General features: G+C 35.8%; 1 protein-coding gene and 1 pseudogene across 1 annotated transcript in view; one reads left to right on the top strand and one right to left on the bottom strand.

Moving 5' to 3' along the window:
• ATR (ATR serine/threonine kinase) overlaps positions 1-23,773 on the bottom strand; it is a 101,239-nt gene that overhangs the window by 65,359 nt on the left and 12,107 nt on the right. The window contains 16 exon segments of the mRNA XM_027061684.2: positions 557-687; positions 2,526-2,618; positions 7,282-7,467; positions 9,927-10,121; positions 11,712-11,882; positions 14,887-15,058; positions 15,225-15,325; positions 15,409-15,599; positions 17,346-17,608; positions 17,842-18,034; positions 18,683-18,835; positions 19,144-19,343; positions 20,552-20,743; positions 21,218-21,250; positions 21,252-21,379; positions 22,176-23,053. Coding sequence (XP_026917485.2) covers positions 557-687; positions 2,526-2,618; positions 7,282-7,467; positions 9,927-10,121; positions 11,712-11,882; positions 14,887-15,058; positions 15,225-15,325; positions 15,409-15,599; positions 17,346-17,608; positions 17,842-18,034; positions 18,683-18,835; positions 19,144-19,343; positions 20,552-20,743; positions 21,218-21,250; positions 21,252-21,379; positions 22,176-23,053 — 3,280 coding nt within the window.
• On the top strand, positions 3,362-3,686 carry LOC106982267 (60S ribosomal protein L36-like; annotated as a pseudogene).

Genomic DNA, 23,773 nt, shown 5'->3' with positions numbered 1-23,773 from the left:
TATTTAAGGGGCCAAACAACCACATGTGTGACACATGCACCTTATTTGGATTCTTATTCAAACAAACCAACACCTTTGGGAAAACAATCTTTGAGACATTTGGGGAAATCTAAATATGGACTGAGTTTTAGATGATATTAAGGAATTCCTATTAATTCTGCTAAGTGTAATAATTCACGATGGTTGTATTTTTTTTTTTTTTAATGCTTTACCCATTAGATACATCAGAGGTATTTCTAAGTACAGTGATTTGATACTGGGGTTCTCTTTAAATCATTCCAACTAACAATAGGTGGAGGTGGTCAGTTAAGTAAGATTAGTAATGTTGATAACTGCTGAGGTTGGGAAATAGGTATGGAGGGGTTCATTATACTATTTCCCAGTATGTTAAAAGATTGCACACTAGTGTATCTTTAAAGAAGTAAACATATTCCCTTTCAATACAAGTATTCTTTCCATCTTTATTACTCACAGTCTGAATCCCTCAAAGAGATAAGAATTCAAGTTAGTGCTACCGGAGATGCAAATACTCTAATGAACTCAGGCAGTCATTTACCTGCAACACAATTCAGGAAAATCATCCTTGAATCTCAGGCCAGTTCTTAGCGTGGTCATCATCTTCACCCTCACAGAACTGACATGTTTTGGTCCCATCAACTTCATCAAAGACATCAAACTATTCAAAGCCTATAAAGTAAGTAGGGATTTAAAGTAAAGCCTATAAACAAGTCCACAGGAGCAGATGAGCCCTAAGGTAAAGTACATCCCACCCACATCTCAGAGTAGTACCTATTTCTGGCAACACAATGTCTAAATGTTGGTCAGTTCATTCTGTTCAAATTCTTATGTAAGTAATGAACTTGAGAAATACAAGCTGAGTTCTGGTGTTTTTTTTCTCTTGCGAAGGTAATTTGTTATTTTTGTCCTGGTGGTCCTTTAGAACCGTAATTTTCAAATTTATTAAGAACATTAATACCTATTGTTTAATTTTCTTCCTGTTCATCCCAAATTCCTATGCGGTACATGCATTTCTGTCCTAATGGTACTAATTTCAATATACTCTGAATTTAGTAAAATAAACAAATAACTGATGACATACCCCGAAAATAATGTACACATTTTACTGTATGTGGAACACAGAATCGGGACTTGTATCAACAGCTCCAGGTTCTAATGAAAGGGTAAAGAAACTCTCTAGTAAACCTTACCTCTGTGCCAAAACATACAAGCTTCACCTGGGTGGTTCAGTTGGTTGAGCATTGTTGGACTCTTGATTTCGGCTCAGGTCATGATCCCAGGGCCATGGGATTAGGCCCCACATCTGGCTCAGGGCTGACAGCACAGAGCCTGCTTAGGATTTTGTCTCTCTTTCTCCCTCTCTCTCTCTCCACCCCTCCCCCACACTGACACGTGCTCTCTCTCTCTTAAAATAAAAAAAAGATTCCATGGAGACAGAAGTTACCTAGGGGATTAAATTTACCAGTTGACACCAACAGAGTAAGTACTGGCTGCTGAATTAGAATTTAATATTGTATCATGTCTTTCCTGGTTCCTCAAGGTTATTAAGAGTATAGACTGAAATAAAAGCTTCCACTCAGATTTTTTTACTGTAATTTTACAGACTGCAAAGATGGAAAACAATAAAAAGGGAAATTTAATCAGTACTAAAATTCTAACTCAATCTAGGAACAAAAATTTCCAGTTGTGACCGTTACAGCAGTCATACTGAAACTTCACTGTGCCAAATGCATTTAATTTTTTTTTTTTTTTGAGAGAACAAGCATGCAGGTGGGGGAGAGGGAGAAAGAGAATCCCAAGCAGGCTATACACTCAGCACAGAGCCTGACCTGGGGCTTGATCTCCCGACTGTGGGATCATGATCTGAGTTGAAATCAAGACTCGGATGCCCAACTTACTGAGCCACCAAGGTGCCCTGTGCCAAACACATTTAAACATAAATCAATAGATACTGAAGTTACTTAACTTTACATAACTTAACAATTTTCAGTTTTCAAAAACACCATGGGCCATAACTCATAACACACCAATTTGGACCAATGAACTCAATTATGCAACTTTTGTTTGAGCTATCAGAGACTGCTGGTCTCTTTTCTTCCCACTGAGCTAGACGGGGTGAGGTCATGAGCCTGATGCCATTGGGGTCATCACCTAGCACTTATGTACAAAGTCAATCCAGGGGAATTTGAGCTAAGAGATGAATTCTGAGAACAGTATCCAAAGCTAAGTTATGCCCAAAGCTATATTATTCTTACACTTTTAGTCACAGAGCCAATAAATTCTTTTAAGCCAGTTTGGGTCGGGTTTTTGGTCCTTTATAAACAAAAGAACTATAAGCAATAGAATTCCTCTTTTTAGAGTCCCTAAAAGCCTATAAAGGAAAATAAGGATTCAGAATGTCATGTTTATTTATCATCTTTGAATGTTTGTAGCTACAAGCCAGAGTCATATCTCCTATGTATTCTATATGAATTCCAGAACTTTGCAACTTAACTATCAGTACCTACCATTTTCTTATCTTCAATGCCAACACTGGAGCTCAGTAACTGCATGTTAAAAAAGGCCAAAATTCCCAACAACTTAGGTTGCAAGTAATCAGCCTAATGAAAAAAAAGAAACACATAAAACAGATTTTATGTAAGTTTTATACAGATCAAATTTCATAAATCAGTAATAATTTATTCAACTAACATCATTTCTATATTACCTAACTATGTTAGAGTACTGGAAGTAAGCACTTGGTGAATTTTCTCTAAAAATATATATTTTCACATCTAGTATTTTAAAAATTAGTGAAGCTGATTTACAATCACCAAGACAAAATATGATTAAACAGTACTCTACAATAAAAAACCTGTGAGCTTTTGAATTATGGAGTGTGCTGGGGTGGGATCCTCAGGATGTGACTCACACAAGGACCCAGAGTGGAGAGGATATTTAATTGTTATAAGAATGGAAAAAGACTAAGTGTCCTTATCTAGAACATTTAGAGCTAAGACAGAAAAAAAAAGTACTTGAATAAGGAAAAAATAAGCTGCTAGAACATCGGGCTGAAACAGAGGTCAGTATCATCTGAGGTAACACTGGTAAAAGGGAATAGGATTAATTTTTTCTTGAAAGAGGATCCTGGAGGAAAGGGTATGGGCTTTAAGTCAGCCAAACCTGGGTTTGAATCCCAATTTTGCCCTACCTAGTGTGTGATGCTGGATAAGTTACTTAACTCCTCTGAGTCTGTAAAATGAGAACACCTATTGCACAGAGTTGTTATAGAGATTAAATAAGATAACATGCATTAAGCACTAAGAATATAGTAAAGTGTTGCTTCTGCAGCAGGAGCCATTATGGGGAGCAGCAGCCATGGCTCTGCTCTACCCTCTGGCCATTGGCCTCAACGAGAGCTACAAGGTGACTAAGAGCATGAACAAGTTGAGGTGTAGCAGCTGCTGCAGGCGCCTCATCAACCACACCAAGTTTGTGTGGCACGTGATCTGAGAGGTGTGTGGCTTCACCCTGTGCAATGGAGCTGCTCAAGGTTTCCAAGGACAAGTGCAATTTCAAGTTCATCAAGAAAAGGGTAGGGACACACACACATCTGTACCAAGAGTAAGAGAGAGGAGCTGAGCAACGTCCTGGCAGCCATGAGGAAAGCAGCAGCCAAGAAGGACTGAACCCCTCTCCTCTGTACATAATAAAGCCTTTTTTGGGGAAAAAAAAGAATATAGTAAAGTGTTACATTTAAGTTGTTAATATTATTACAAACTGGGAATGCAAGTACCCTGCAAAGAATATTAAAATATTTATAAATGGGCAAGGAAGGGGGCAGAAAAAGCAGGAGAGGAGTGGCAAAGCATTTTCCAACTCCACAATTAAGTTGCATTGGTTGATGTTGAGGCACCTGATTTAGGTATCTACAGATTACATACAATGCCAAGAGGAGAGAGGGGTAGGTGGATGTGTACTAGCACATAGTAGAAAGTTAGGTGTTGATCATGTCTCTCCATATTAGATATTAGGACAAACTTTTTTCTTGCCAAGCACAGAGAATCATCTGTTTGTCAATCTAAATTACACTTAATTTGCAAACTTCTGATTTGGATTAAGACTCATTTTAGGCTTAATAAGCCACAATTCACCAATCACATGGATCCAGCTCATGCTTCTTAAATGAAAAGCAGATATAGATGGCACTCACAGTCTGCCAACATTCTAATTGTAAAGCTCTTGCATTTAGACAATAATTCATTAATCTGCCACTCACTAAATATGTATTATGTATGTCTAGAATATGGTGCCAGGTATAGGTGGCAAGATCCGCAAAGTCACTTTCCTCCTATTAGCTTACATGGGAGACTAATACGAGTAGAAGACATTCAATAAATATATAAATAAGGTTGAGATAAGTGCTAAGGGAAAAACACCCTTATCACATGATAGAGAAGAATTGGGATGTGGGAGTTTAGGTAGGGTGATCAGAAAACTCTGACAGCTAAAGAATGAGGAAGATTATTCCAAGTAAAGAGACTAAGGCAAAGGCACTGACACAGAAAAAATCTTGATATCTTTAAAAACCACAACAAAACAAACAAGAAAGGAAGAAAAGTGTTGCATAATATGAGGGTGGACAGGTACGTCAATCACATAAAGCTTCTAGATTTCATTTTAAGAGCAACAAAAACCATAAAAGGAATTTAGACAGGGGAATGATATGAATTTGTATTACCTACAAAAAGAGCATATCAATGCTGTGTAAATAAGTGACTAAAGACATAAGGAGGGAAGAGTGAAAGGAGAGAACAGTTAGGAGGTTTTTGTAGTTGTCTCCAAGAAAGATGATAGTCACTTATAAGAGGGTAGTGGCAGCAGAGAATGAAAAATATACTTTGGAGATAGACTTGCTAGGGTTTGCTAACACTTAATTATGAAGGATGAAGAAACTGGAGGGCTCATGAATGCCTCCCAAGTTATGATCTGAGCAACTAGGTAGACAGTGGTACCATTTCCTGAAATAGAAAAGACCAGGAGATGGGAATGCAAGCTGGTGCAGCCACTCTGGCAAACAGCAGGGAAGTTCCTCAAAAAACTAAAAATAGAACTACCCTACGACCCAGCAATTGCACTACTAGGCATTTATCCACGGGATACGGGTGTGCTGTTTCGAAGGGACATATGCACCCCCATGTTTACAGCAGCACTATCAACAGTAGCCAAAGCATGGAAAGAGCCCAAATGTCCATTGATGGATGAATGGAGAAAGAACACGTGTTATATATATACAGTGGAGTGTTACTCGGCAATCAAAAAGAATGAAATCTTGCCATTTGCAACTACGTGGATGGAACTGGAGGGTATTATGCTAAGTGAAATTAGTCAGTCAGAGAAAGACAAAAATCATATGACTTCACTCATATGAGGACTTTAAGAGACAAAACAGATGACCATAAGGGAAGGGAAACAAAAATAATATAAAAACAGGGAGGGGGGCAAAACAGAAGAGACTCATAAATATGGAACAAACTGAGCGTTACTAGAGGGGTTGTGGGAGGGGGGATGGGCTAAATGGGTAAGGGGCACTAAGGAATCTACTCCTGAAATCATTGTTGCACTTTATGCTAACTAATTTGGATGTAATTTTAAAAAATAAAATTTAAAAAAGGAAAAAAAAAAGACTAGGAGAGAAACAGGTTAGGGGAGGGAAAATGAAGATTTCTAACAGACACGTTATGTTTGGACTTTAGATGTTTACTAAGATAGACAAGTAGAGATGACAAAGAGGAAGCTGGAGAGGCTGTTTGCCATCCTCTCTCCAGATCCATTCTCTGGCCTGTTCTGTGCTTGAGAAGCTAACCAGATTTCATTACTCAAGATCCCTTTCATCTGGCTTCCCAATGAATTCAGTCAACAGGAAGCACCACAGGGGAACAGGGATTAGGAGAAAAGAGCAAGGGGTTTAAAATTCCTGCTCCCTCTGGGTTTTGAGGTGGTTCTGGAACTGTCTACACTCTACAATGACAACCTTCTCCCTGAACCATGGCTCTTTCAACCAGGTTCTGTCAATAACATTTCTTCTTCTTGGCCAGGACTATGGGGAGCATAAATTTTCTGCTATTCCTAGTCCCTATATTCCTTAACATTTCCTGCTGGTTCTCTTAACCTTGCCCAAGACAATGAAAATAGCCCTTCATAAACTATTTTCGGTTAAACATTTTTGTGTGTGCCATCCGTTTCCTGCCAGGACCTAACTTACATAAATCCACAAGTCCAAAGCTCAGGAGAGGTCAGGATTGGAATTTCAACAATGAAATCATCAAAATATAAATCAAATCAAGCAAAGTACCAGATGAGACCAGATTCTCTCTCATTTAAGGAAAGAATAGACAAAAAGACCCAATTACATAGTCCTGAATCAATCTAACATTTAGAGGATAAAGTAGAGGAAAAGAGCCAGTAAAGACTAAGAATGAATAAGTAGACAGTGGGGAAAAAAAAGAAAATAAAAGAAGTATAGTATAAGAGATGCCATATGAGAAGGGATGGTCAGTTGTACTGAATACCACTGAAAGGTGAAATAAAATAGGAAGAAAAGTGACCATTGGATTTGATATCAGGCAGACTGTTTCTGACATGGGCAAGAATTTCAGTAGAATAGTGAGAACAAAAACAGATTAAAATGAACTAAAGAATGAATGGGAAATGAGAAAGCAAACATAGAAATCTCTGAAGATATTTTGCTGATAGACCTTGGAGTCTCTTGAAGGAATGAGGGCAATCAAAAGAAAAAATAGGAGATATACATATTTTTTCACATGAAGTAAAGTGAGTAAAAATTTAAGAGAGGGAAAGAGGGGATAACATGTGTTTCAACTTTCCCTTAAACATAACAATGGATTTTAAAAATAGAATTGACAAAATTAGTATGTTGTGCCAAAGAGGTAGTTGGAGGTAGGGGAAGGGGGGCACAGTACAAATGTATTCCAATCTATAGTTAAAAACTAGTGAATAAAAATTAATTTGAACATTTTTACCCTGTGAAAAAATAAAACCTATAATCATTTGGAAACATATTTTTCAACACTAATATATTTTGTTAATACCTTGTATGACCATAATTTAAATCCTCAACCTTTCTAAAATAAAAATCTCAGCCTGAAATTTAAACAAATCTCTAGCATCTGGAAAATGCATACAATATCTATTTCTCCAATCTCACAATTAAGCTACAAAAAGGCAAGAAACAAACAAAAACTCATATAACATATTCCTTACCATTAATTCAGGAGATGTGATCTCTCTGGGGCCCTGATATGGATCATCACTAGATGCAAATGATGCAAGTATTGACAAACCATTGAAAACCTGTTGATAGTGTTCTCCAATACGTAGCAATAATTCATTATGCAGTCCTTGGAAATCTTGTCTCAATAGGCTTCCCAATTCAATTTCTGTTTCATTCTAATCCAAAGACACATTAAAAAAAAAAAAAAGATTTTGGAAATAAGTATATTAGTAAATCAGGAGCTCTAGATCATGTGACAAAATTTACTTATGGTATTTAAATTTTGTTTTTTCTTTTTTAATGTTTGTTCATTTTCGAGAGAGTGAGAGTGTGCATGGGGAAGGGGAAGACAGAGGGGGACAGAGTATCCCAAGTGGGCTCTGCACTGACAGCACAGAGCCTGATGTGGGGCTCGAATTCACGAACTGTGAGATCATGACCTAAGCTGAAGTCAGATGCTTAACCAACTGAGCCATCCAGGTACCCCTATTGATGGTAATTTTAAAAGGTACTGGAGGGGTACCTGGGTGGCTCAGTCGGTTAAGCGGCCGACTTCGGCTCAGGTCATGATCTTGCGGTCTGTGAGTTCGAGCCCCGCGTCGGGCTCTATGCTGACAGCCCAGAGCCTGGAGCCTGTTTCAGATTCTGTGTCTCCCTCTCTCTGACCCTCCCCCGTTCATGCTTTGTCTCTCTCTGTCTCAAAAATAAATAAACGTTAAAAAATTAAAAAAAAAATAAAAATAAAAAAATAAAAGGTATTGGAAAGTGATTCTAGGGGCACCTGGGTGGCTCAGTTGTTAAGCATCCAACTCTTGATTTCAGCTCAGGCCATGATCTCATAGTTCATGAGTTCAAGCCCCACATGGGGCTATGTGCTGACAGTGCAGAGCCTGCTTAGGATTGTCTCCCTCCCCCACTCGCGCTCATGCTCACAAACACTTGTTCTCTCCCTCAAAAATAAATAAATTTAAATTAAAAAAAAAAAGAAAAAGGGATTCTAATCTCGATTTCTCCAGGTACATCTCCCATGGGGTACAGGTAATGAGGAAAGTAATTAAACTTCACTTTCAAATAAAATTTCAAAAAGTCAGTTTTCTTAAAATATCATCAACTCATTATTCATAGACACATAACCCCTAGGAGAAAATATAATATAGTGGCTTAGAACAGTCTTTGTGGTCAGACTGCCTGAATTTAAATTCCAGGTTTGTTTATTATCATTTTTTAATTTTGAGAGAGAGAGAGACAGAGCGTGAAGAGGGGAAGGGCAGAAGGAGAGGGAGACAGAGAATACCAAGCAGGCTCTGCACTGTCAATGCAGGGCCCCCGATGCAGGGCTTGATCATGACCCGAGTCAGACTCTGACTGAGCCACCCAGGTGCCCCTTAAATTCCAGTTTTGTCACTTATTAGTTGTGTTGTGACCTGGACAAGTTACCTAATCTGACCTCTCCCTGTTTTGGTTTTCTCATCTATAAAATGGAAAAATAATAGCATCTTTATCTCATTGGATAACTATAAGGACTGAAATGATCCATATAAATTCTTTAGTAACTTCTGACATGCAGGAAAATACTCTATTATTATCATTCTATCTCTACAGGAAAACACTCTACTATTGTCATTCTACCTCTACAATACAGATTTTCTTCCTCAAAATGAATAAAAATACTCAATATTCAGTAATTCTCATGCAGAAAGGAATCTATTGCTGCCATATCATGAAACACATGAAATAATTAACATCAGAGAAAATAGTAGTCACATATGCTTATCTGACGGTTTCTCCTACTCCAATATAGTTTCATATTTTTTGAAAGATACCATTGCTAGTGTGATACCCAAAAAGACATATAAGCTATAATTTTAAATCTAAAAAAACTAGCAAAATACTGAGTCAAATATAATCAGAGCACTAAAAAACTAAGCAATACACTAACATTATCCCACAGTTGAGATTGCCTCTTCCTATAAATATAATTACTTGCATATAATTAGCAACTTAGAGTTCCAATTAATTAAAAATTCAAAAATATGGGCCACCTGGCTGACTCAGTTGAAAAGGCATGTGACTCTTGATCTTGGGGTTGTGAGTTCAAGCCCTACACTGGGTACAGAGATTACAAAAAAAATTTAAAAATAAACTTAAAAAAATTTCTAAGGGAGCCTCAGTGGCTCAGTCAGTTAAATGTCTGACTTGAGTTCAGCTCTGGTAATGATCTCAGATCAAGCCCTGTGTTAGGCTCTGCACGGACAGCATGAAGCCTGCCTGGAATTTTCTCTCCCTCTCTATCTGCCTCTTCCCTGCTTGCATGTGCATACAGGGGGGTCTCTGTCAAAATAAATAAACTTTAAAAAAAAAATTCTAAAATGAAATGAGTTGAGAACCTGATCCATGAATGGATGATCATCACACGCCATTATGGTGAAATGACCAAAAAAATAACAAAAGAATATTTCTATTTAATATGATCCTCTAGGTCCCAAACAAAGCTTATTTACATGATACCATTTGGACTTATATTACTCTAGAATAAGCCCTAAATTATTTACTCTTCTCCCTACAAGAACGTTAGAAAAGCTTTCCTATAATGCTAATTTAAACGAAAGAGTAAAACACGCAATTATTCAATTACCTTCAGATAATGAAGGGCACGTTCTAATTCATCCTTGGAACAGGAACAGACCAAATGAGAAAAAATATATTTGAAGTTATTTATTAAAATTTCTCTACGATTGACATTTAACTGTTTTCCTAAAGTTCGAATGAGAGCAGAGGCTGCAGGGCTTGCTTTGGCAGCAAGGTCAGGGAGCAGAACTTGTAATGTCCTCTGAAAAAGAAACACTATAATTACTAAAAAGTACATTTGTCCAGGTAATAACATATTCACATAAGTTGTGTACAAAAATATTTTAAAATACCAAACAAATTTGGAGTCCATATGTGATCTATATAATTTCAGAATTTACCATTTATGCATTCAACAGATATGTACCAAGCATCTATGATTCAGGCACTACGGATAAAGCCGCAAAAAAATAGGCAAGGTCTCTGATGGCACAGAGTTCACATTACAGCTAATGTAGAAGTATAAGCCAATACATAAGTAGAGAAGAAAATTTCTCATGAGTATGTGTTAAAATATACCCATGCTCTAAAGGCAGAAGTTCCAAGTTTGATTTTTTATTTGAGTTAATTTGGATTTTGGCAACAAGCAAGAGTAACCATAAATACAATATTTTAAGGTTTTTTTTAATTAAGAGGCTGAAAAAAATTAAAAGTGCTGCAATATTAAATAAAAACATTTTAATGCACTCACTATCCTCAAATGGCAACAAATCTATTTTGATTTTGGTCTATTTCCTTTAAGATCTTACTCATAAAACAAATACACAATTCCAAACACAAAATTGTTGGCCTTTCATTTATTCCCTTCAACATGTATCTAAAGAACACCTACTACATGTCAATCATCATAGGTACTAGAGATATAAAAATAAACAAGAATCAGGCCCCTCCCCTCAGTGATGCTTACACCTTACTTGTGTTATGCCTTTGAACTTAAAATTAATTCTGTAAGACTAATATAACATTATAAAATAGTCTACAAAGTATTAACAATTATTATATTAAGGGTTCCACAATGGTCTACAGCCCAAATGTTAGACATTTCTTTTCAGCATTTTGTTTAATTTTGTACTTCGAAAATGCTGCAATAAACATCTGTACTTTTTGGTTCCCAGAGGGAAATTACTGAATGAAAAGTTAAGAATATCTTTATAATCCTTACTGTATACTATCATATTTCCTTGCAGGATTTGACCAATTTACAAGCAACTTAAGTTTGTTAAAATATAATAATGTTGTAGGGAGAAATATTCAGTCCTAACAGTATGGATCACTATTACAATTCACGAAGAGTAATGATAACTTTGTCTTTAGGAAAAGGTAAGAAGACAATCTACTCCATCTTTCAACCCTTAACCATAATGACATTTCAAAGACTTCCCAAACCACTCCCTACCATAAACTCTGTCATCTGAATTCACACAAGATCATATATACCAATAATTTTGTACTATATTGCTCTAACTCCTTAGAGGTAAAAATGATATTAGACAGTGCATTACCAATGGAACCAATCATAGCACTAAAGACATAAGGGTTCAGTCAGCTGAATTAGTCAGCATTAATCAATTAGTATTAAATTTTCAGGATAGCAAACCATATAGAGAAATAACTCTATCACGAACTTAAATTTTATAACATAAGTAACATCATATCAAAGTCAAAAGAAAACATACATATTTGAAAATACAGGATCTACATGCTCCAGATTTTCTTTAAAATAAGACTAGAATGGAATAAACACAAAATACTGAATTGAAAACAGTTAAGTCAACCACACTTTGCAACTTACAGTAAGGAAACGATTAAGATCAGGAAAGTCAAAAACATTGGCAATTTCAGACAAGGTATTTAAAGCCATTTCTCTCTGGTGAGCCACATCTTGTTTCCGCATCTCAGCATTCTGGCATGGAGTACTAGGAAGTGCTGTCATCTGACTGGAGTGGAGAGATTCTACTAAAAACTAGAGCAAAACAATTTGTTAATTTTTTCACACAAAGAAGAAATTTAAAAAAAATTTTTAGGGGTGCCTGGGTGGCTCAGTCAGTTAAGCCTCCAACTTCAGCTCAGGTCATGATCTTGCGGTTCGTGAGTTCGAGCCCTGCGTCAGACTCTGTGCTGACAGCTTGGAGCCTGGAGCCTGCTTCGGATTCTGTGTCTCCCTCTCTCTCTGCCCCTCCCCTGCTTATGCTCTCTCTCTGTCTCAGAAATAAATAAAACATTAAAAAAAAATTAAAAAAAAAATTTTTTTAATGTTTATTTTTGAGAGAGAGAGACAGAGAGAGACAGAGAAAGACAGAGTGTGAGTAGGGGAGTGTCAGAGAGGGAGACAGAATCCGAAGCAGGCTCCAGGCTCTGAGCTGTCAGCACAGAGCCTGACGCGGGGCTTGAACCCACAAATGGTGAGAACATGACCTGAGCTGAAGTTGGACACCCAACTGAGCCACCCAGGCGCCCCAACACACAAGGAATAAAATTTAAAGACTACTTTCTATGCTAACATAAAGGATAGTATCAATGCCCTAAACATATTACCTGAATTAGCTTACTTGATTTTTGTAACAGCCTTCAAGAAGTAGATGATGTCACAACCTCCCTTTTACAAATGGAGTAACCAGGTTTAGTTAAGAAATTTAAGTATCTTGTTAAGGATGACACTCCTAACAGGGCAAAGCCAGTATTTTAACATATCCCTAACTTTTCAGCCATGAGTTGAATCAACCTTTTTTATTTATGTATTTTTTAGTTTTTAAATAAAATTGTCTTTATTTGCTGACAAGATGATATATAGAAAAAATCCTAGAGACTCCACCAAAAAGTTATGTGGATAAAGAATTAATAGACGTGCCTGGGTGGCTCAGTCGGTTGGGCGTCCGACTTCGGCTCAGGTCATGATCTCGCGGTCCGTGAGTTTGAGCACCGCGTTGGGCTCTGTGCTGACAGCTCAGAGCCTGGAGCCTGTTTCAGATTCTGTGTCTCCCTCTCTCTCTGACCTTCCCCCATTCATGCTCTCTCTCTGTCTCAAAAATGAATAAACATTAAAAAAAAATTAAAAGAAGTAATTAATAAATTCAGTAAAGTGGCGGGACACAAAAGCAACATAGAAAAATCAGTTGCATATCTATACACTAACAAAATATCCAAAAAAGAAATGAAGAAAACAATCCCATTTTAATAACATAAAAACTAATAAAATATATAGGAATAAATTTAACAAAGAGTTGAAAGACCTATAGCATAAAAAGTGTAAGACTTTGATGAAAGAAACTGAAAACACAGTAAATGGAAAGACATCCTGTGTTCAAGGACAGGGAGAGAATATCGATAAAAGATCCATACTACCAAAGTCATCTAAATATGCTAGTGTAATCCCTATGGAGATCCAATGCGGAATTTTGGATATTCAGTGAATTCCCTATCAAAATTTTAATGGCATTTTTCACAGAAAAAGAAAAAAAAAATTCTACAATATGTACTGAATTTCAAAAGGCTCTAAATAGCCAAAGCAATCCTCAGAAAGAACAAAGCAGGAAGCATCACACTTTCTAAATTTTAAACTATGCTACAAAAGCTGCAGTAACCAAAACAGTATGGTACTGTCATAAAAATGGGTATATAGAACAATGGAACATTATCAAGAACCCAGAAATAAACCCTTGCATATACTATCAACTAATATTGGACAAGGGAGCTAAGAATACTTAATAAGGATAATCTCTTCAATAAATGATGTTGGGAAAACTGGATAATCACATGAAGGAAACTGAAACTGAACTTCTAGGGTGCCTGGGTATCTCAGTTGGTGAAGCATCTAACTTCAGCTCAGGTCATGATCTCATGGTTCCTGAGTTCAAGTTCTGCATCGGGTGAGCTCCAGCCCCATATCAGGTGAGCTCAAGCACCACTTCGGGTGAAGAGAAGCCCTGCTTCAGGTAAAAACATGAGCCCCACTTTGGGTGAGCCCCACTTCTCTCTCTGCCCTTGCTCACTTGCACCCCCCCAAAACAAAGAAAGAAGAAACTGAACCTCTATGTTATACTATTCACAAAACTTAACTCAATGATTTTTTAAAAGATTTTTTTTTATATACATATACATTTTAATTTTATTTAAAACAAGTTAGTTACATATAATGTAACAATGATTTCAGGAGTAGAATTTAGCAATTCATGACTTACATAGAAACTAAAGTGCCTTCTACATAACATCAAGCCATAAAAAAGTTTATCAGTAGAATAAAGGCTAAAAAAGAAAAGCATTTTTTAAAAATTTATTTATTTGGGGGGAGGGGGGGGAGAGGGGCAGAAAATCCCAAGCAGGCCTCGAGCTGTCAATACAGAGCCTGACTCAAGGCTCAATCTCAAGACCGTGAGTTCATGACCTGAGCCAAAATCAAAAGTCAGATGCTTACCCAATTGGGCCAACTAGGCACCCCAAAAAGAAAAGCATTTCTTTTCTTTAAAGTTTTATTTATTTATTTTGAGAGAGCGTGCACATGCACATGTACACTAGCACATGTTCCACCTAGGATGGGACAGAGAGAGAATCCCAAGCCAGCTCGATGCTGTCAGCACAGAGTCCAATGTGAGGCTCAATCTCACGGAAGCGTGAGATCATGAGCTGAGCTGAAAACAAGAGTTGGACGCTTAACTGACTGAGCCACCCAGGCTCCCCCCAAAAAGCATTTAACAGATTAACAAGAGAGCATAGTAATTCAATATATTACTAAAAGATATTCCCCTCTCCCATTCATAATATACATCTTTAGAGCAAGATCATAAAATATAGAACTTGTAAGTTTTAGGTTCTCTTAAATAAACTGAATACATCCTTTAAAAATATACCCTTTAACGCAAGACAAAAAAAAAGTATAAATGGTTTTTTGTTTGTTGTTGTTGTTGTTGTTGTTTTTTAACTCTTGCAAAGTATTGCTATTTACTGTAGTCAAGACCAGTGCTGACTCTCACCTGACAGATGGGTTTCTTATACTGGCTGAAAAAGTTCTGCAGTTTAACACTCTTAGCTGCAACCAGAGCTCTGATTTCTGTGTATGCTGCTCCAGAGACAGATGCTGACTTGGATAATAAACAATGCAATAAGTGCAAAAGTGCAAAAGGTACCAAATCTCCTTTTGCTGCCCTAAAAAATTTAAAAGAGGTTATCATCAATATCTCAAATATAAATGGAAATCCATAAAAAATTCATGTTGATATCACATTTTTTTCTATAATTTCACATCTCTCATATTACCATTTTTAACACCTGGCAAATAAAAAAGGAAGTATACAAACACTGCCAAATATACCTTCCAATATCCCCTGTTGTAAGAATCAAGGTATCCTTCAACTCATTATTTCTTGAGATTTGAGCATGTGTATATGCTTCCTTCATTCTTAAGACAAAAAGCTAGAATAATAAAATTAATCAGTTAAATTAGTTTAGAGCCAGATTAATGAAGACACAAATGTTTAAAAGTAAAAAATATCAACCTCTTTTATAAATCCATCTTCAGAGTCCAAGGATTCCAATATATGCTTGATATTTCCACTAAAAGCCACTCTAACATCCTTGTCTGGATCTTCCATTAAATTTAATAAAGTTCCAAGAACTGTTTTTACATCTGTTTCATCTTCTCTAAAATCAAGGTGCTTACAAAGATGATATAAATTATCTATGAAAGCTAAAGGGTGAGAGCATATAATACCTCATATTAACACTTCAAATATCAAAGTTTTACAGTAAAAATATTATTAATAAATATACAAAGAATTCTAACTTGCTTATAATGTCAGTTTCAATTAGTAGAAATTGTGGAAGACTAAAATGAATGCTTACAGATTAAAATTTACTTTATACTTAATAAAAGTTATAAATAATTTAAATCTAAAATTCTAGAATTAAAAAAAAATTTTTTAACATTTATTCATTTTTGAGGAGAGAGGGAGAGACAGAGAGAGAGAGAGAGAGAGTGAGTGGGGGAGGCACAGAGAGAAAGGGAGATAGAATCTGAAGCAGGGTCTATCAGCAAAGAGCCTGGTATGGGGCTTGAACTCATAAACCACGATGATAACCTGAGCTGAAGGCAGATACTCAACCCAATAAGCCACCCAGGTGCCTCACTTCTAAAAATTATTTATTTATTTTGGGGAACATGTAAGCGGGGAAGGGGCAGGGAGAGGGGGCAGAGGATTGGAAGTGGGCTTGACAGGCTGACAGCAGCAAGCCCGATGTGGAGCTTGAGCTCACCAACCTTCAAGATCATGACCTGAGCCCAAGTCAGATGCTCAACTGACTGAGCCACCCAGGGGCCCTTAGAATTTTTTTAAGTTATAAAATGACTACTCACTTAAGACTTTGTACATCATTATATTTTACTGAGATAGACTTAAAAAGCACATTTCACTAATCTCAAGAACTGTGAACTATTAGCTTTACTGTTAATCCTGTATTATAAGATTTAGGGAGTCCTGGAAACTACCTATTATAAATTATTTTTAAAACTTGAGAACAAGTTGCAACTTTCTACCCAAACAAATGGATCTTCTAAGTATTTGTGTAAATCTCATGCTTCCAACAAACTTATACAACATTGCCACTGGAAAAGTGACTAAGAAGATACAATCTACAGATAGTCCTCAGTAGGGCAAAGCTTCTAATTATTTGAAGTTCCAAAGGTCCAAGGTAGTGGCAGCAGACATATTAAGAAGCTTCCCCAGTCTCCCTAAAGAGCATAGGGAATACTGAACCTCACGATATTGGACCAAACACCAGGTATGCCCAAGTCGGCAAATCACATGAATATTTAAAAATCCAAAAATTACTTCCCTTGTTAGTTCTGTGATGCGGTCTAATGCCAGACAACCCATTTATAAATAACCATTACATGACCATTGAATCTATCAAGTAAGTCTAATTTCTTAAGGCTTCAGGCTAATTCTATTAATGATTTAAAAAAGAGAGTTTAGGGGCACCTGGGTGGCTCAGTCGGTTAAGCATTTGACTTTGGCTCACGTCATGATCTCACGGTTTGTGAGTTTGAGCCCCACATCGGGCTCTCTGCTATCAGCACAGAACCCAACATGGGGCCTAAACCCATAAGAACATGACCCGAGCCAAAGTCAGACGCTCAACTGACTGGGCCACCCAGGCGCCCAGAAAAGGTTTTAAAATGTTAAATAAGTCAGGGGCACCTGGGTGACTCAGTTGGTAAAGCATCCATCTCTTGATTTCAGCTCAGGTCATGATTTCACGGTTCGTGAGTTCCAGACCCTCACATCTGGCTATGTGCTGACACTGCGGAGCCTGCTTGGGATTCTCTCCCTCTCTCTGTCCCTCCCCCACTTGTGCTCAATCTCTCTCAAAAATAAATAAAGTTAAAAAAAAAAAAGATGTTAAAACATTAAATAACTCATAACAAATCACTCACCAAGTTTCACTGGACTAGGTGTTTTTTTTTTCAGTAGAAAAAGGAATGGCTTGCAAACAGAAGCTTTTAGTTGAGAAGATGAACATTCATGTTGAGAAGTGACTTTTAGGCTCTTACAGAATAGGTCAATATGTCCATGTTCAGAGAAAGGTTCTGTTAAAGAACTTGTCAAATGAAACATGCCATGAAGTGTACAGACAAGTTGACCAAGAATAGAGGCAAATTCTTTCTTGACAAAGTCGGAATCATCTTTGACTTTATCTCTGGGGAGAAAAAAGAAAATACACTAACTAAACCTTGCTTAATTTTGTGGTCTAAATAGTCTTGCTTAATTTGGGGAAAAAGTAATGGTAAGACAAAGCCTAAAAGGAAGAAAACTTAAATTTCAAAACAAAAAGCAACATTTGTTGCATACACTCAGCAATATACATATATTTGCACACAGTATGATCTTTCCAAGCAAGTTATATATTCAAATTAAAATATTAATACATACATAAGAATCTTGGGAACTCTGTTACAAGAATTCTGCTGCTGTAACAAGATAAAAAATCCATTAACACAACTAGCCCGGATTACTTCGTGGGAGCTCTGTAGGGCCCAGCTATAAACTGCTGTTCTCCATTCAAGGAATATTCTTCTTGGAAATAAAGTTAGAAGAAACACACACCGTGACTGTGCCTGTGGTGCTGAAAAAATTAAGTCTATTAAAAACTATTTCTAAATATTAATTTTAACTTATATACATATCAATATACACATGTATATATATTTATACACATTTATATTTATACACACATATATTTATATACATCATACACATTTATATATATATATCCATTGTCATAAACTCAAGTAACATCTCAAATATATATATTTAATTAAAAGCTCCTTTTTAAAAAATAAAGCACATGCACTGAAAAACATCTACGTACAATCCTACTACATGTAACCAGAGAAATGCAACTAAAAATCACACCCATCAGATAGTTAAAAAAAAAAATTCTTTTAGTTACCTCCTTACCATTTTTTCTTTTTTTTGACAGCAAACATTTTAGTCTGACAAAGTGAGGATGTGAGACAACAGAAATTCTCTCCTATTTTGCTAAAAGGAATGTAAACTGGAATGGCATCTTTGGAGAAAAATGTGGCAGAATACTTGGGGTGTGCAAATCCTATAATTTTTTCAATTTGTTACTTTTTAGATGTCTAATTACTTTTTGAATTGGTAAAAATGTACTTTTTAAATTAATGAAAAAAAAAAAAACCAGCAATGTGTTAGAAGTCCCATATAGACATGAGTTAAACCACACACACAGAATTTTGTGACCACTTACAGCAGCTATCAGAAATCCTCTGGCTTAATGCTAGAAGATTAGTGGCAAATGTAGTCAACTTTAAAGAGCCATCATCAGAATGGGACTGAATCCATGGAAGTGAGAGCATTCCACATAAATCTTCCAGTATATGATCTTCAAATGAAGTTTTTACTACAGAAACACACAACAGGTGATTATAATTTTTCCTTAATCATATTTAACTGTGTCTTGTTGCTCAATAAAAATAGATGTTCTAAACATCAAGTGGAATTACAGCATTCAATAAACAAAGGTTCTTAACATAGAGATGATGTTCTGAGGTCTGTAACCCAAAGAAATTAAGCGTGACTTTACAAAGATACGCATCCATGCATTTTCTCAGCATTCTTCAGAAATTCTCAAATAAAAAAAGTTAATAGTTATATTCTACACTGATGACCTTTAAAGGTTGTTTTGTTCTACTGTGTATTTATACTCACCGTGAATATAAATTAGAGCATCATAGATTTTCACCACTTTATCAATAACTGCCTCCAGGTCAGGTTTCTGAACAGATTCTAACAAACTCCTACAGCTCTTAAGCACTTTTGTGTAAAAATCCAAAGACATCCAAGTTACCACTACTGAAGATTTCTTCTTACATTTCTGTTGACAGTCCTTGAAATTATGGCTGCAGTTAATACATTTTTAAGAAACAGAATTACAATAAATTTATTATAGTCCAACCTAATATTGCAGTTAAGTCAAAAGAAATTGTGAGTATAAAACTAACACAATTTTAAACCAATTCAAAGTAAATATGCACGTCAATTAATATGCCATTATTATTTTAAGCTTAGTCTCTTTACATCAGTCCTAGGATTTGGTAATTAAAATAATCTACAATATTTAAATGCAGTATCCCAGGCCTAAAAAATGACAGAAGATATCCCTGCATAATTATTAACTGGCTTGGTAAACCCTTAATTATAGAAGAGTAGACTGCAGTCTAATTAGCTATTCCTTCAAGTTGTTTCAAATTCTAAATGTAATACAATCTGAGGTAATATAGTTTCTCTAAAATCTCTTTCATAACTTTTTATTGGCTAATTAAGAGTCAGAAAATACAGAATAAATGACCATGTAAAAAGTTAACAAAGAGTTTTAGTCTATAACTTGGCAGTAAAAATAAGACTACATCTTCAGAGATGATTCACACTTGCTTTTTCTGATAGAATAAATAACCATCTTAAAAGTACTAAACTGAAAATATACTTCCAAGGAGTTCTAAATCCCTACTCTTATTATCAAAAGGAAATGTTCTTTTGGCTAAATGTTTGACTAAAAGAACAATGAGTTTTGAGTTATATAAAAATGTGCTCTGCTAGTTTCTAATTATATGTGCGCAGGAAAGTTCAGACAAAGAGTCTTGTTAGAGGAAGTAATTAAGAGGAACTGGAACACCAGGTTACCCTCGAGCTGGACCCAGAACATCAGAGGCTCCTCACCCTTTCTTCTCCTGTCCTTAGAATATATACTCTACCTACTGGTCTCATAGTGGGAGCTGTTCCAAAGAAAGAGCCTGGATAAAGTAAGGTGTTGTTGAGACCATCTGGACTGAACACATGACTTAGTCTCAATTTCTCTAAACCTCAATCTCCAATTTGTAAAGTAGGCATAACAGCATTTACCTTACAGAACTGTTGTAAAGATTAAATAATATATGTATAGTACTTAATACAGTGCCTAGCATTTAGCAGGTGCTCAATAAAAAACAAATTACCTTTCCATTTCACTAAAAAATGTATGTTCTCAGGTCACACAAATTGAGTGAATAATGAGGTCTCCTAAAACAATACATCCAAATTTATTACAGAAAACCCACCCAGAAAATACAAGTTGTTTTACCAGTCCATGTTTTGATGAGAACAATGAACAGTACACAGAGCAGTCAGTTGTAGGATAACCGTGATTCCTTCTAAAGTCTCGATAACAGGATTCTTTAGACTACCACATTCAAAGGAAATCTGAAGGGATTCAGCTTTCTGTTTCAGTGTACTCCATAATATGCTCTTTTTGTTCATATCCACATGTTTAATTCTGTAATTTATTATAACCACAGTGTAAAGATATTCATTGGTTCAAATGTGAAAAATATTTAAAACAAAACGTAACATGTAATGCCAACTACTGAAATTTATAGTACAATGTATTTAAAACAACTTTCAGGGCTAACTGCAATATGGGAATTCTTTGATCACATTATACAAAAAGTTTGTTAATGTATTTTAAACTGCTGACAGATATGCAATCTCAGAGATTTTTCAGATACTAAAAAGTTAAATTAGACAGGCAAGTAATAACTTAAAAATATCTTTTAAGTAACCTTATGTAGCCATGTTATCTTTCATACTCAAATGGGCTGCAAGTATTAAAATATTTTAAGCATTCCTTTGACTACCTTTAGAAAGAACAATGGTATGTATGTAAGTCAAAGCACTTAACTAAAGATGATTTTTAAAAGTTAATAAAGTTTTATTAAATCACTAAATACAAACTGAATGAAGGTCATACTCCTCAGTCTGTTTTGGTGGTCTTTTGGAAGAGTGACGTCCGTTTGGGTGATATTACATCACTATTACTGCTGAGGTTTTCCTGTTGAATTTGGCACTGAACCTCCTCAATGATTTCCATACTTTCCATTTTTAAGGCGGCATAAAGTGGGCCCAACAAATACTGAGAAAGTAAAAATAATTTCAAAAGCTATCTCTTAGAAAATGTTATTAACAGACTGCAAAAATTTATTAGGTTGTAAGTTTTTTAATAAGGTAAACTATTTTCAGAGTCTCATCAGGTAAAACAAAGACCTAAGTTAATCTATATAATTTCACAACCTATAAATAGACATATATGTGGTTCTGTACCTACAATTATGGTTGTACAGTCTTAAAAGTCTTAACATAAATTCTCTCATCTGTTTTTCCTTCCATCAAAATACTACAAAGAAAAATTCTATAAGGGAATTACTAAACTTTTTCATACTACAAATCCAGCAAGACTTTTAGATAAAGTATTTACTCAAGTTACTGCACATTTTATTGTACTGCCTGTCTCTCACAGTCCAAATAAGAAAAAAAGGCATAATTTGGCATGATTAGTACTATGTAATCATAGGTTTCCTACAAGTGATTGATTATAACATGTCAAAGATAAAATCTAGGTGAGTGCTCAAAGTTTTTGTAATTAAGTTGATAACTGGCCCCCTTTTAATAATGCACTAAACATGCTTACACTTCACAAAGCCTACTTTAAAACCTGCTACCCTATTAGCAGTTCATTACCAACTTAGTGAACAAATCTTTCTCAAATCAAAGTAAAAATTCAGAATAAGGAGCCAAAGTGGATTGTGAAAATCATTCCATTCTGAATATACATTATTAAAGACAATCTATTTTCTCACTAATACATCTGACATATATGCTTAAGTTATAAACAAAATACATACTATTAAGAAACCTTAAAAATGACTTACCTCTGCATCTACCTGAAATCCAAGCACATCCACAAGAACTTTACAAATGTTTCTCACATAAACCTTCCTGACTTGTAGAGCAGATTCATACCCAGCTGGCACATATTTAAGGAAATACTGCAGTAAGTGGCACAAAGCTGCTTTTAGCAAATCAGACTTAAGCCGCATAAGCACACCATCTTCAAACATGACACAGAGTTTTTCCAGCAGCATATTTAAATAGACAGGTTCAATATTTCTATAAGCTTCTGCTTCAAAGGGAAATAGTGTTTTTATCAGCTTTGATAATGGCTCTTCACAGAGTTTCAACTGGTCAGCATCCATTTCTACAAGATGTTTTAATAATTCCAAAAATGACCGGAAAAAAGTGCTGGCTGGTTGTGCTGGTAATCCTCCAAGCTCAAAGAGTTCAGTTAAAAGGCTAATTGCTAAGGATTTAATTTTTGGACTACCATACTCTAGCAGCATACAACCTATCTGCCAAAGTAAGAGTTCTTGCCTTCTAAAAAACACAACTGCAATAATACGAATAAGAACTGTTAATAAGGTGACTTCAATAAATTCTAAATTTTGCATGTTCATGAATTGCAAAGGAGCTGGTTGTAAATATCCCACAGGTTCATCTAATTGACTTAAAAATCGGCTAACTACCACTGGCCATTCCACAAAGTGTCCCACTGCATTTCTTTTATGGAGGCAAATCACATCTTCAAAAAGATGCAGTAATTCCTTTGTTAGTACTCCAAAAATTGCAGGACTCTTGCTTTTAAAAAGAAATAATAATGAGCAGATAACTTCACAGATTTTCTTGTGTAACGTATGACAGGATGGAGTTGCTGCAATCCGCAGAAGTCTTGTTATGATCCAATTACTGAATTCTTTGAAATAAAAAATATTAAATAAGTCCATCAGAAATGTTAATTAATTTGCTAAATGCTTGATGATTCATTAAAAAAATTTTTTTAATGTTTATTTATTTTGGAGACACAGAGACAGAGAAATAGAGAGAGAAAGCGAGAGCGAGAGCAGGGGAGGAGCAGAGAGGAGACACAGAATCTGAAGCAAGCTCCAGGTCTGAGCTGTCAGCACAGTGCCCAAAGGGAGCTTGAACCCACAATCCGTGAGATCATGACCTGATCCAAAGTCAGACGCTTACTGACTGAGGCATCCAGGTGCCCCTGATGATTCATTTTTAAAGTATAAACTTCACTAACAAAATAGTCTAAAACATTCCTTACACAATGGAAATACTGAACAGTAATTTAGAATACCAATTTTCGAGTCTAAGTCCTAGCTTTTCACTTATTGGTTGTGTGAACTTTTCATCTCTCTGAACCTCTGTAACTTCATCTATAAGAAGGGAGTCATAAGGGTTACCATGAGAATGAAGTAAGATGATATATGTGAAATTCTCAGCATGGTGCTTGAAGTTCAACAAATGGTTACTATTATCACTCCTTCAACAAATATTTGAGTGCCAACTCTGTCCCAGGTGCACAAAAACAAATCAGTCACAGTCCTCCTGATTCCTGTAATACAGTTTCTAAAACTTTTTGATCACAACTAAGATACATTTTATATCATGACCCAGTTTACAT

The sequence above is a fragment of the Acinonyx jubatus genome, chromosome C2, assembly GCF_027475565.1.
Source record: "Acinonyx jubatus isolate Ajub_Pintada_27869175 chromosome C2, VMU_Ajub_asm_v1.0, whole genome shotgun sequence".
In the NCBI taxonomy this organism is placed as follows: domain Eukaryota; kingdom Metazoa; phylum Chordata; class Mammalia; order Carnivora; family Felidae; genus Acinonyx; species Acinonyx jubatus.
This window is presented reverse-complemented; position numbering and strand designations above follow the sequence as displayed.